The following is a 12,984-nucleotide window of genomic DNA, read 5'->3' as shown; positions in this document are numbered from 1 at the left end:
GCCCCTACACCACACAAGTTCAAAATTGCAAATTATTGTGCTAAAAACAAAATCAATTTGATATTTTACTCAAGTCTGAATTAATGCACAACGAATTTGCGCGATGTATGGCGAAAATATCGCAATATATGAAATGAAATATACCCCAGAAAAGGATAAAACATTGTGGACGGAGGCATTAGTTTGTTATGAAAATCAAACTTTTCAAACTAACTAAAGGTAGAAGTTGAAAAACCACATATTAATGCTAGGTCCGCTACTTCAAAATAATTATTGAGCAGTTTTGTTGTATAGTAATTCGCACAATATTGATTTGCACAAGTCTCGTTTTGCGCAATGCTTTTGTGTGGTGTAGGGGCCCTTTTAATGAAATATATTTCGTCTACAACAAATCACAAATTAAAAACTTTAGAGAACTTCTAACGGTATGGCAATACTGTTATTGTTTTTAATATTTGATTTTGTAACCATTTTCTGCCAACATTTATTTGTGTCTCATTTGCAAATGCATGTATTATTATCGTAGTTATAGCGGGAATTCTGGAGGAAATAGTTGATAAAAATGCCAAACTCGGGGCTTGTATCAAAAAATGCGCAATTAACAGAAGAAGAAAAACAAAATGTAATGAAGCAATTGGGAGATATATTTAATTGTTCTCCGAGCCCTCAAATGCGAAGAATTTGTGAATCACAAGCTTGGGATGGTAATTTAAATAAAAATTAAATGTTGCTAATATTACTGAAATATTAATTTTGCAGTTGATCTATGTGTCGACTTCTTGATAAAGGCAAATAGCAACAACAACAATGAAAACCAAAGAAAACTTCGTAGTGGGGCAGTTCCAAAGCAAAACATGTTTTTAGCCAATAAAGATACGGGTCCGAAACGACAATATAATAATTATACGATGAATACGAGTAAAACTCAAAACAACACATCTAATTTCGTAGAACTACGTATTGCTAAATTGATAACAGATTGCTCAAAAGTTATGGTGCTTATGAGAGGCGCACCTGGAAGTGGCAAAACCTACTTGGCGAAGAGCTTTGTAGAACGTTATGTGTCAATGAACGATCAGTATACTTTAAATGATTTCATTTTTAGTTCCGATAACTTCTTTTACAATTCTTCTGGTGTATATAAATATCAACCAGCCCTTTTAGATAAAGCTCATGAATTTAATCAACGACAAGTGGCTGAACGTGCTAAGTCTGGTTGGAGTCCAATTTTTGTAGATAACACAAACATAAAGCTATGGGAAATGATGCCATACGTACAAACTGCTGTACAAAATGGATATATTATTGAGATTTTTGAACCTAGAACATCTTGGCGTTACTCAGCGGCCAAACTGACTGTTAAAAATGGCCATGGGGTTCCTACTGAAAAAATAAAGATAATGCTAAATAACTTTGAGAAAGGCACAGTGAATGATTTATTGAAGGTGAGAATATATATGTAACTACTGAACCGATTTTAATGAAATTTTGCTTTTGGTCTAACTTAAAAGATAGGATTGTTTATATTTAAAATTTTAATCGCAATGTCCATCCGACTGCCCATTCGGCCATTCTAAAAAGCGATACATTGATTTGAAATCTAGATGTCTTAATAAAACTTCGTACACGTTACAATTAGCAATATGAGATTGTATTGTAGATAGCCAAACCCTGACAAATGCAAAAAATAAAAAATATATAAGTTAAACATAAATAAGACTTGCAACAGATATTCGCAGCAGAGAAGGACATTAGGTTTTACACATGTTTATGTAAGTGGACGTGGTTACAGCTCAACATCCGTCTATCCGATCGGCCATTTGGTCAAGCGATAATTTGATATGTTTGATATCCTTATATAACTTAGCTCAAACTTAAACATTGATACGATGAGAAGGTTGGTACTCTTGATTGCAAAAATTGGACTTCTGCAACGACTAAAAAATAGTAGTTAAACAAAAAGGGATATAATAAAAATGTAATTGAAGTTATAAAATTAGGAACACATGATCTAGGTACGGAATTAATAGTTTGATAAATTGGCGAGAAAAGTGAGTTTTGTATATTTATCGCAAACTAAAGCTGACGGAAAACTTTGAAAGTAGTTAAATAATTAGTTACTAAATAATTTCACTTTATCAAATAGATAACCTTATTCACAGCAATGCGTGGCCCGGCCATCTATATATATGTATATATAAGTAATATATTTATAATTAATTTTTAATATAGAAATAAATGTATTTATATATCTATTGATATAGATATTGATATTGAGAAGTTTCACTGTATAAATATATATATATATATATATATATGTATATGTACTTATAAATGCAGAAGCTAAACAGATTTGATATTATAAATATTTATGTATGTAAGTGGCGAATAATCTGAAACTACAGTAAACAAATACAATTTCTGTTAAATTTGGACACACGTAACTGCGAAGCTAAATGCTAAAATGCTGAATGATTATTATTTCTTTTTTTTTAATGATTGAATAACATTAAAAAATATTAAAAAAAGCTACAACGAGTATAACAATCTACATTTAATGATAAAAAAGAACTCACAAAACTTCTTGGAACAGATATATATATATATGTACATGCCCAAAAGTAAAAGTTAAAATTTGAACTAATTGCAGATATATTTTTACTTTGCAGATGTTAAAGACGACAAAATACAGAGTTTCATTGCCACAAATGCGGTCAATGCCGCCAGTAACGCTTACACAAAAAGATGTCGAAACAGATGAAGTATTTCAAATATATAAACCTGAAAAAAGTCATTCGCAAGACGACATCAATACAGTTTCATCAACTGTTTCGGAAAATACCTCGCAATCTATCGAAGTAAACGCTCCAAAACAACAAAGGGACAAACCCAAAAAGAAAAACTCTACATTTGAATTAAAACCTCAAACAGAAAATGAAAAAACAAATGAAATCAACGTAGTCAATACTAATGAAGCAGTCGCTTGGCAGCCTCATGAACAAGAAATAAACAAATTTTGGAATACAGAACCAAATATGTATGTGAATCATGAAACAACCAAAGATAAGGGATGCCAAGAAAAATCTCTTTTAGACTTACTACGCGAAGGCGTTTACGACTCTAACAAACCTCAAAGTGACAAAGTGCAGGAAGATGATGATTTAAAGCAATCGCCAATATTCGAACGTCATAGTATCGGCTGTCGAAATGAAAATAAAGAATTTGCATCTTTACGGCAAATATATCCGAATAAAGAGTTGGCTAGCCTTTGGGATTTGTTTGTAAAATGTGGAGGCGATATAGACTGGACCGTTGATCTTCTTTTAAGAGAGGACGAACTTTTGACTCCACCCAGCAGTCGTGATACGCAGCATGTACCTGATATAGCAGATGATTTCAGATGTAATTGCACGTTAATGCCAAATAATAGCACTGAAGCGATAACACCAATACCTACACCACCTTCCTTGGGAACAGGATCAAAACCACAAAGACAACGAACGCGGGCTACGCGTACAAATCAACGGTTAAATCCTGAAATGCAAGAAATATCCGAAATATTAGCAAATCGTTTTGTACTTAACGGAGAACAATTTTCGCCTCATGTTCGAAAACTGCGTGAAATGCGGGAAAAATACCGAAATCCTCCACAAAAATACTATGCAAGCACTGAAGTTCAGACGGAACCCCCAATCGAAGGCGAGTCTGTAGATGACGATGAGTTTAATTCCGAAACAAATGAAATAATTGAAGTCAATCTAGGAGAAGATTTGGTGAAACAATTGAGGCAAATATTCCAAGCTGAAATGACGTCACTAGTGGAAAAGCTACCCGATAATCCAGTTTCAAATGTATTCATGCCCCGCACACTAGCTAAGGAACTTTACATGCTTTGGATAGAATCAGCGTATAATCAGCTTGAAGAGCAAAGACAAAAAATAATGAGTGAAGATGCTCATTTTGCCCGCCTACTAAAAAATCCTAAGTATGAAAATGTTAAGGAGTCGCCTGAAAATATTCAAGAGTTACTAGATATGGAATATGCTTGGCAAATTTACAAAAATGATCAAGAACTAGAAAAGCAAAGAACACAAAACATACAAGAACAATATACACCAAGCGACTTGGCCTCACACCTAACCCAAATGAAACTATGCGAAATATTTCCAAACATTCCACGAGAAACTCTGGCTGAAATTTTATCAGCCCATAATAACAACTACGACGAAACAGTCAAAGTACTTAATAAAACCACTCAGCCTTTAGAAGACCAACATGTTTCAGAATTACATAAGAAATTGGTAGATTGTACCTTAGAAGAGCAAGAAAAGGTATCGTTGTTAATTTTAGTTTTCTTTTTATATTCATTATATTTACATTTTTTTATTCATCTATAGGTAAAAAGTGAACAACAAAACAACAAGAACAACAGTGGCATTAGCGCAGCTAATGAAGAACGCGTTATTAAAGTGTCTCTGCAGCCGGAGGAAGCAAAACGAATGGCCTTGCATGATTTTGAAGAAATGCGAAACCTCGCAGCACATCACTGTCAGCTAAAAGCTGAATGCTATCAAAAAGCAAAAGAAGCGATTCAAAAGGGTTACAGCGCGGTCGCAGTTTATTACTCACAAATTGCCAACTTACACAAAATGAAATTGGATATGTACAATCATCGTGCCGCCAATTGCATTATGGATGTTCACAAATATACTCAAAATAACCCAGAACTTTTGGACTTGCATTATTTGCATGTGTTGGAGGCTATCAGCTGTTTGGATATATTTTTAGATCGACATATTACAGGATTGCGCACCATCTCTCGAAGTTATAAACACATATTCATAATAACTGGCCGTGGGCTACATAGTACGGGCGGTGTGTCCACAATTAAAAATAAAGTTAAAACCCGTTTAAAAGAGCGCAATCTAAGGTAAGCAGCAAATGATACTCGTACATTATTTCATTTGAATTTCGTTAACAGGTGGAGCGAAGTAAATCCAGGATTACTGAAAGTGAAAATATTTTCCGCTTCAAAACACTCCAAAAACATTTAATGTAACCTGGGAGAGTGTGAGAAATTCCTGACGCAATCATTCTATATTTTAAACTAAAAGTTTTTAATACGTATTTATATGTATTCTATCAATAAGAATGTTACTACGTATAAATATTTTTTTACACATTGTTATGTTACAATAAGAATTCAGTAAATAAACTTAATTAAGTACCCATATATATGTACATGTGCAAAATAAAAATGGTGCTATGTAAAAATGTGATTTTTGATGATATATATTATATTTATAAAAGATGAAGATCAGTTTTATTGATTTTAAATAATACTAATATTTAATCTTGGGCAAAATAAAAATTGATACTACTTACAGTATGTGGATTTACATAATTTTGTTTCGCTGTATATTTTATACAAATGAAGTTTCTAGATTAGTACACCGCTAAGTATTTAATAGTTTGCTACTCTGAAGTTAAATAATATTGTCTCAAATCCATTTAATTTTAATTTAAAGCAGCTACGTATATATAAAAAATTTAAACCTTTATCTTTTTTTAATATTTGTCTTTTAGAGTATTATTATTGTATTGGATTAAAATAATTTTATTTTAAAATAAGTATATATTAAATTCTTAATATCGGATTGTATTATAGAAATTCTTGTATTTATTTTAAACGTGCGAGGATTATGCTCATCTGGGGTTACTATTTTCACAGACTGTCCCGCCATTTGGTAATTTGTTTTCCTTTCCACTGCACATCCGATTAACAACAATTTTCTCAAAAAGATTTCCCCGCATTGGATTGGTTCGTACATTATTCCGTTTCTTGGGCGGTGTATTTAAGAATACGCCTTCAAATATTGTTTCTAGGCTATTGCAACGACTCACTGCTTTACTTTCTTCGTCATCAGCAGGCGGACTTATCAATGAGTTGATTTCTTGAAGAGTTACAAAATCGGAGCTTAAGCATTCACCATCATCATCTAACTTTGGGTGCCGAAGAGGTGTTCGAAAATCTTCTGGATAGGTGTCTATTGGCGAAGGTGTTCTGCCAAGCGGTGATACAAGTCTAATTTCAAACGCAGGAAGCTCATCCCCTAATACAAGTGAATCCAATTCTCTATCAATCGCAGATGAAAATGATAAATCTTCTTCCGTTGATAAAGAAGATTGTGAGCACTGAAATTGAGAAGAGTTTTTTTGGGATCCCGAGATATCCATACTAGAATCAATTAGCAGTTCGGTTCCATAAATATTGTTGCAATCATTTATAATCGCTTTTTTCTAAAAGTTAGAGCAAATCATTAATACGAATACACAAATACAAAAGTAACTTTTAAATCAAACACTTCAAAACCCTTGAACTGTCAATTACACTTTTGAGTTGACAGCTAGCTAATAGCGGTGCCAGATTCAGGAATCACCCAATAGTATTGTAACAAAAATGGCACCAAAACAAACTAGAATTGACAATCGAAATCGATAAATTTCCAGATGTATCTAGACATCGATATTCGTAGTTGCCAGAATGTTCGAGTGCCGATGTATCGCTCACAATCGACTATATAAGGGTTGCCGGACTGGCAGCAAGACTCAGTTCTAATAAGAGAGTTGTCGAGTAAGGACAATTCTAAGAATAATGTGTAAACAAGTTATAAGTTAGAGTTGTGAAGAAGAGTAGAAGTAATAAAGTGTTAAGTTATAAGAAATTAGAAATAAAGATTAGTGTATAACCATTAAAGTGTGACTTTTATCTGACAATCCAGTGATCGAACTCAATATAGAGTTTTAGAGTAAACGACAGAACTTTCCATTTCCATCTCTTTGATAACCCCCGGTGTTGGCTCGAACAAGGTCATTTTTTGAAGCGCGGCTGAAGGCCGCCAATGAAGAAAGTAGTTTTACGCGAAAAAATTTGTCAATCAATCAAATATTCGATTTAATAGCGTTTTTAGACAGCCAAATAAATTGATCAATTTAAATTTAATTTGAGAAACCCTTTTTTGCTGTTTATACTGCCGGCTACTCGATTTACGATCAGCTATTATGCATTTTTGTTTTTGCTTTTCATAAGAAGTTGGTAACTTCATCAACTGATTATTATTTTTCAGCAGCGCCATCTACCGTCTAGTAGTATTAATGCTATTTTATCAAATAATTCAGCCAATCACAGACAAAGGACGTATATCGTACGTCTTTGTCGGAGTTACATTTGATTTTAAATTCGATTTAAATTCAATTTAAAATAAATGGAGATTTAATTTTGTATGGTAAATCGATATTAATAAGCGCTCAAGTCGAGCAGAGGCCGCTAAATTGATCAATTTGCTTCTGTCTAAAAACGCTATTAAATGACTGTAATATTTAAGCCACGAATACCACATTGTGTTTGTGCAAAAATGCGCAGTTATTGTGCTTAAAGCATAAGTTTGATATTTTTCTCAAGTCTGAACTATTGCACAATAAATTTATGCGATATATTACGATAACTGAGCAAGTTTAAGTTTATTTTTGGCATAGTGATGCGATCGTACCGTGAATAAGGAAAACTCCACGGAAAAGGATAAAACATTGTGAACGGAGTTTTTAGTTTGTTATGAAAATCATACCTTTGGAACTAACTATGAAAAAGGTTCGAGAAAGTACAAAATCGAATCAAAAAAATTTAATTTTAAAATTAGGTAGCAAAATATAGCACTGCGTTGGTCGCTTGATGCTATTATTAGTGCAAGAGAAGATATTGGAGGATGGAGTCATATGTAGAAATTCACGAAAGTGAATAAAGTTTCTGACTGTCATTCACCTGAGAGTGGCCTACCACATAAAAAACTCCCCCAATGAAAACGAAACAACAGCCTCGGATGAGAGACCCAATTTTGATGACGACCACTGCAAAGGTATTAAGGATTACGATTTAAGGGCATGCACCTGAATGTCCCGACCCTTAATTGGGAAGGTGCCTCTGCCCAGCTGGTTGATGTCCTCGTAAGAATAAAGACTGATATCCCCGCAATCCAAGTAATTCGATGGACGGGACAAGGACGGAAGAAGGTGGGTCCTTGTGACATCTACTACAGCGGCCATATAAAGGAGCGCACATTTGGTGTTGGATTTGTGGTGGGAGAGAGACTCCGTCGCCGAGTCGTGGCATTCACCCCGGTGGATGAACGTCTAGCCACAATCCGCATAAAAGCGAGGTTCTTCAACATATCGCTTATTTGCGCCCACGCCCCAACGGAAGAGAAGGACGATGTGACCAAAGATGCTTTCTATGAGCGACTACAACGTACCTATGAGCGCTGCCCCCGCCACGATGTCAAAATCGTGCTTGGCGATTTTAACGCCAGGGTGGGTAAAGGAGGTGTCTTTGGCACAACAGTCGGAAAATTCAGCCTCCATGACGAAACATCGCCAAACGGCCTGAGGCTGATCGACTTGGCCGGGGCCCGGACCACTATCTTGTAGCAGTAAAGATACGGACCCGCCTCTGTGCAGCAAAGCGCACACGTCAACAGACAGCCGAACGATTTTCTACTACTTGCACTCCTGCTCTCTGAGAACACTCATCAGCAACTCGGTATAAGGTAACTGTAGGACGTACAGCTGCAACCTAAACTATTGGCGAAAAGGAGTTATAAAAAAAACAAAAAAAAAAAACTGGTATGATGAGGATTGTCGTCTCGCAGTGCAGATAAAACAGACTGCCTACCTCGCAATGTTGCGATCGACCGCAACACGTGCGGGATGGGATAGATAACTGGATCTGAAGGGGAAGCGAGCCGCAACTGTAGACAAAAAAAGAAAGAGGCCGAAATGCGTGAGGAGCGTGACAAGCAGGCCGACAGGAGTAATGCTCGAAAATTCTACGAAAAGATCCGGCGACTAACTGAAGGTTTCAAGACCGCAGTGTGCTGCTGTAGGACCCCCAGAGGTGACCAAGTGGAGTACACTGAGTTTGTCGAGGGAACATTTCTGCGAACTGCTGAATGGCAGTGAAAGTACAACACCAGGAGATGGCGAACCCGATTCCTCAATTGATGACGATGGAACTGATGTTCCATTACCCGATTGTGAAGAAAGAAAATAAAATCGAATAGCAATTACCCGCTGGAGTGTTGGCCAAGCTATTCAAATAAGTCTGATAAGGTGCATGCATCAGTTTCTTTTTTGAATATGGTCGGAATAAAACACGCCCGACGATTCTGCGCCAATTACCGTGGGATAAGCCTCCTCAACATCGCGCATAAGGTTCTATCGAGCGTACTATGTGAGAGACTAAAACCCACCCTCAACAAACTGATTGAACCTTATCAGTGTGGCTTTAGATCTGGAAAATCTACAACTGACCAGATATTCACAATGCGACAAATCTTGGAAAAGACACGTGAAAAGAGGATCGACATACACCATATATTTGTCGATTTAAAAGCCGCTGCGACAACACGAAAAGAAGTTGCCACCACCAAAAGCTTCGTCAGGATCGGGAACGACCTCTCCGAGCCGTTCGATACCAAACGAGGTTTCAGAGAAGGTGACTCACTATCGTGTGAGTTCTTTAACCTGATGCTGGAGAAAATAAGAAGAAGAAGACGAAAGAAGAAAAATAAGGAATAAAGGGATGTGTTATTCGACGACGTAGACATAGTTCAGCGAATAAAGAGACAGCGGCTACGCTGGCTATGTCATGTTGTTCGAATAGACGAAAATTATCCAGCTCTGAATATGTTCGATGCAGTACCCGCTGGAGGAGGCCGAGGAAGAGGGAGACCTCCACTCCGTTGGAAGGACCAGGTGGAGAAGGACCTGGCTTCACTTGGTATAACCAATTGGCGCCAAACTGCCAAAGCGAGGAATAAACGGCGCGCTTTTGAACGCGAAGAAGCTATTGAGAGGATAAGGAAATTGGTGAACTGGTACAAAATTACGTAGCAAAAGTGAACTAGGCTCTAGATATATTTTTTTAGATTTAAGTTTTAGTTATAAATTTTTATTTTAATAGCGGTTTTAGACAGCCAAATTAATTGATCAATTAAAATCAAGACGCGAATGCGCTGACTTTTTGTTTGACGACAGGAGATATTTCGTCTTGTCCTCGTTCACCACCAGACCCATACGCTTCGCTTCCTTATCCAGTCTGGAGAAAGCAGAACTAACGGCGCGTCTGTTGTTTCCAATGATATCGATATCATCGGCGTACGCCAGTAGCTGTACACTCTTATAGAATATTGTACCTTCTCTGTTTAGCTCTGCAGATCGTATTATTTTCTCCAGCATCAGGTTAAAGAAATCACACGAGAGTGAGTCACCTTGTCTGAAACCTCGTCTGGAATCGAACGGCTCGGAGAGGTCCTTCCCAATCCTGACGGAGCTTTTGGTGTTGTTCACCGTCAGCTTACACAGCCGTATTAGTTTTGCGGGGATACCAAATTCAGACATCGCGGCATAAAGGCAGCTCCTTTTCGTGCTGTCGAAAGCAGCTTTAAAGTCGACAAAGAGATGGTGTGTGTCGATCCTATTTTCACGGGTCTTCTCCAAAATTTGGCGCATGATGATGGTCTGTTGTTGATTTTCCAGGTCTAAAGCCACACTGATAAGGTCCAATCAGTTTGTTGACGGTGCGCTTTAGTCTTTCACACAATACGCTCGACAGAACCTTATACGCGATGTTGAGGAGGCTTATCCCACGGTAATTGGCGCAAATTGTGGGGTCTCCCTTTTTGTGTATTGGGCAGAGTACACTGAGATTCCAATCGTCAGGCATGCTTTCTTGCGACCATATTCTGCAAAGAAGCTGATGCAAGCACCTTATCAGCTCTTCGCCGCCGTATTTGAATAGCTCGGCCGGTAATCCATCGGCACCCGCCGCCTTATTGTTCTTCAAGCGGGTAATTGCCATTCGAATTTCTTCACGGTCGGGCAATGGAACATCTGCTCCATCGTCGTCGATTGGGGAATCGGGTTTGCCATCTCCTGGTGTTGTACTTTCACTGCCATTCAGCAGGCTGGAGAAGTGTTCCCTCCACAAACTCAGTATACTCTGGTCATCAATAACTAGATCACCTCTGGGGGTCCTACAGGAGTTTGCTCCGGTCTTGAAACCTTCAGTTAGTCGCCGGATCTTTTCGTAAAATTTTCGAGCATTACCCCTGTCGGCCAGCTTGTCAAGCTCTTTATACTCACGCATTTCGGCCTCTTTCTTTTTTTGTCTGCAAATGCGTCTCGCTTCCCTCTTCAGCTCTCGGTATCTTTCCCATCCCGCTCGTGTTGCGGTCGATCGCAACATTGCGAGGTAGGCAGTCTGTTTTCTCTCCACTGCGAGACGACAATCCTCATCATACCAGCTGTTTTTTTGACTTTTCCGAAAACCAATGGTTTCGGTTGCAGCTGTACGTAAGGAGTTTGATATGCCGTCCCACAGCTCCCTTATACCGAGATGTTGATGAGCGCTCTCAGAGAGCAGGAGTGCAAGTCGAGTAGAAAATCGTTCGGCTGTCGGTTGTGATTGCAGCTTCTCGATATCGAACCTTCCTTGTGTTTGTTGACGTGTGCGATTTTCTACATACGGCGGGTGCGTATCTTAGCTGCTACAAGATATTGGTCCGAGTCGATGTTGGGACCACGAAGCGTACGCACATCAAAAACACTGGAGACATGTCGTCCATCTATCACAACATGATCGATCTGGTTGCGAGTGATTCGATCCGGGGACAGCCAAGTAGCTTGATGGATTTTCTTATGCTGGAATCTAGTACTACAGACGACCATATTTCGGGCCCCGGCGAAGACGATCAGCCTCAGACCGTTTGGTGATGTTTCGTCATGGAGGCTGAATTTTCCGACTGTTGTGCCAAAGACACCTTCTTTACCCACCCTAGCGTTGAAATCGCCAAGCACGATTTTGACATCGTGGCGGGGGCAGCGCTCATAGGTACGTTCTAGGCGCTCATAGAAGGTATCTTTGATCACTTCGTCCTTCTCTTCCGTCGGGGCGTGGGCGCAAATCAGCGATATGTTGAAGAACCTCGCTTTGATGCGGATTGTGGCTAGACGTTCATCCACCGGAGTTAATGCCAGGACTCGATGACGGAGTCTCTCTCCCACCACGAATCCCACACCGAATTTGCGCTCCTTTATATAGCCGCTGTAGTAGATGTCACAAGGACCCACCTTCTTCCGTCCTTGTCCCGTCCATCGCATTTCTTGGATTGCGGTGATGTCAGCCTTTACTCTTACGAGGACATCAACCAGCTGGGCAGAGGCACCTTCCCAATTAAGGGTCCGGACATTCCAGGTGCATGCTCTTATTTCGTAGTCCTTTAAACGTTTGCAGTGGTCGTCATCAAAATTGGGGTCTCTCATCCGAGGCTGTTTTTTCTTTTTCATTGGGGGGTGTTTTTATGTGGTGGGTCCCAAACCCTACGCACAACCGCATAGGCGGGTTTCGCCTTCTCACTTTAGCTCACCTCCAAACGGATGTCTGTTGGCTACCCAGAGGATACTTGGTCTAAGACCGGAAGTCGTGAGCTGCTTGAGCCACATGTAAAAGAATCGTTCCTGGCCACTCCCAAGTGAATGACAGTCAGAACTTGACATTAGGCACCCAAAAATTGAAAGGCAGGGATGTTAGTAAGAATAACAGCTGATTTATGTAAACAAATAAATTGTATTTCTTTGTCATAATGGTAAGCAAATGGGAATTCAGCTGATAGAAAAGCGTAACTATAGTTACATATGACAGTATTTAAATGGCAAAGCGTGACCATTTAAATAAAAATTAAGTCAAATGGTGAAACTGAAATTAATTATTTTTCACTTAAATTTGTTTCGTGAAACCGGCTGCAGAGAACGTATAATATAGAGAAGGTTCGTGCCAATTGTCACACTGGTCCGCTTTTCGAAGGGGTACTCGTTTCTATAAGCGAGTTTCACCACAGCTTAACATCAGAGGGCTCAAAAATAACAGATTTG

The 12,984-nt window shown here is 38.5% G+C and overlaps 2 protein-coding genes across 2 annotated transcripts; one reads left to right on the top strand and one right to left on the bottom strand.

Moving 5' to 3' along the window:
- The first annotated feature begins 441 nt into the window (after positions 1-441).
- On the top strand, positions 442-5,235 carry LOC105218933 (uncharacterized). Its single transcript, XM_011194806.3, has 5 exons — positions 442-704; positions 760-1,445; positions 2,670-4,331; positions 4,398-4,930; positions 4,982-5,235. The coding sequence occupies exons 1-5, from the start codon at positions 563-565 to the stop codon at positions 5,052-5,054; spliced, it is 3,096 nt and encodes a 1,031-aa protein (XP_011193108.2). The 5' UTR covers positions 442-562; the 3' UTR covers positions 5,055-5,235.
- On the bottom strand, positions 5,101-6,427 carry LOC105218934 (uncharacterized). Its single transcript, XM_011194807.3, has one exon. The coding sequence runs from the start codon at positions 6,235-6,237 to the stop codon at positions 5,707-5,709; it is 531 nt and encodes a 176-aa protein (XP_011193109.1). The 5' UTR covers positions 6,238-6,427; the 3' UTR covers positions 5,101-5,706.
- Positions 6,428-12,984: the final 6,557 nt, after the last annotated feature.

Source organism: Zeugodacus cucurbitae, chromosome 4 (genome assembly GCF_028554725.1).
Source record: "Zeugodacus cucurbitae isolate PBARC_wt_2022May chromosome 4, idZeuCucr1.2, whole genome shotgun sequence".
Lineage (NCBI taxonomy): Eukaryota > Metazoa > Arthropoda > Insecta > Diptera > Tephritidae > Zeugodacus > Zeugodacus cucurbitae.
The sequence above is the reverse complement of the archived record's forward strand: the minus strand, read 5'-3'. Positions and strand labels throughout refer to the sequence as shown.

Excerpts from the sequence above, each read along its gene's own strand:
- LOC105218933 (XM_011194806.3), top strand. The coding sequence starts at position 563 with ATGCCAAACTCGGGGCTTGTATCAAAAAATGCGCAATTAACAGAAGAA. Across the intron at positions 1,446-2,669 it reads CAGTGAATGATTTATTGAAG|ATGTTAAAGACGACAAAATA; the intron begins GTGAGAATATAT and ends TTTACTTTGCAG. Across the intron at positions 4,332-4,397 it reads CCTTAGAAGAGCAAGAAAAG|GTAAAAAGTGAACAACAAAA; the intron begins GTATCGTTGTTA and ends ATTCATCTATAG.
- LOC105218934 (XM_011194807.3), bottom strand. The coding sequence starts at position 6,237 with ATGGATATCTCGGGATCCCAAAAAAACTCTTCTCAATTTCAGTGCTCA.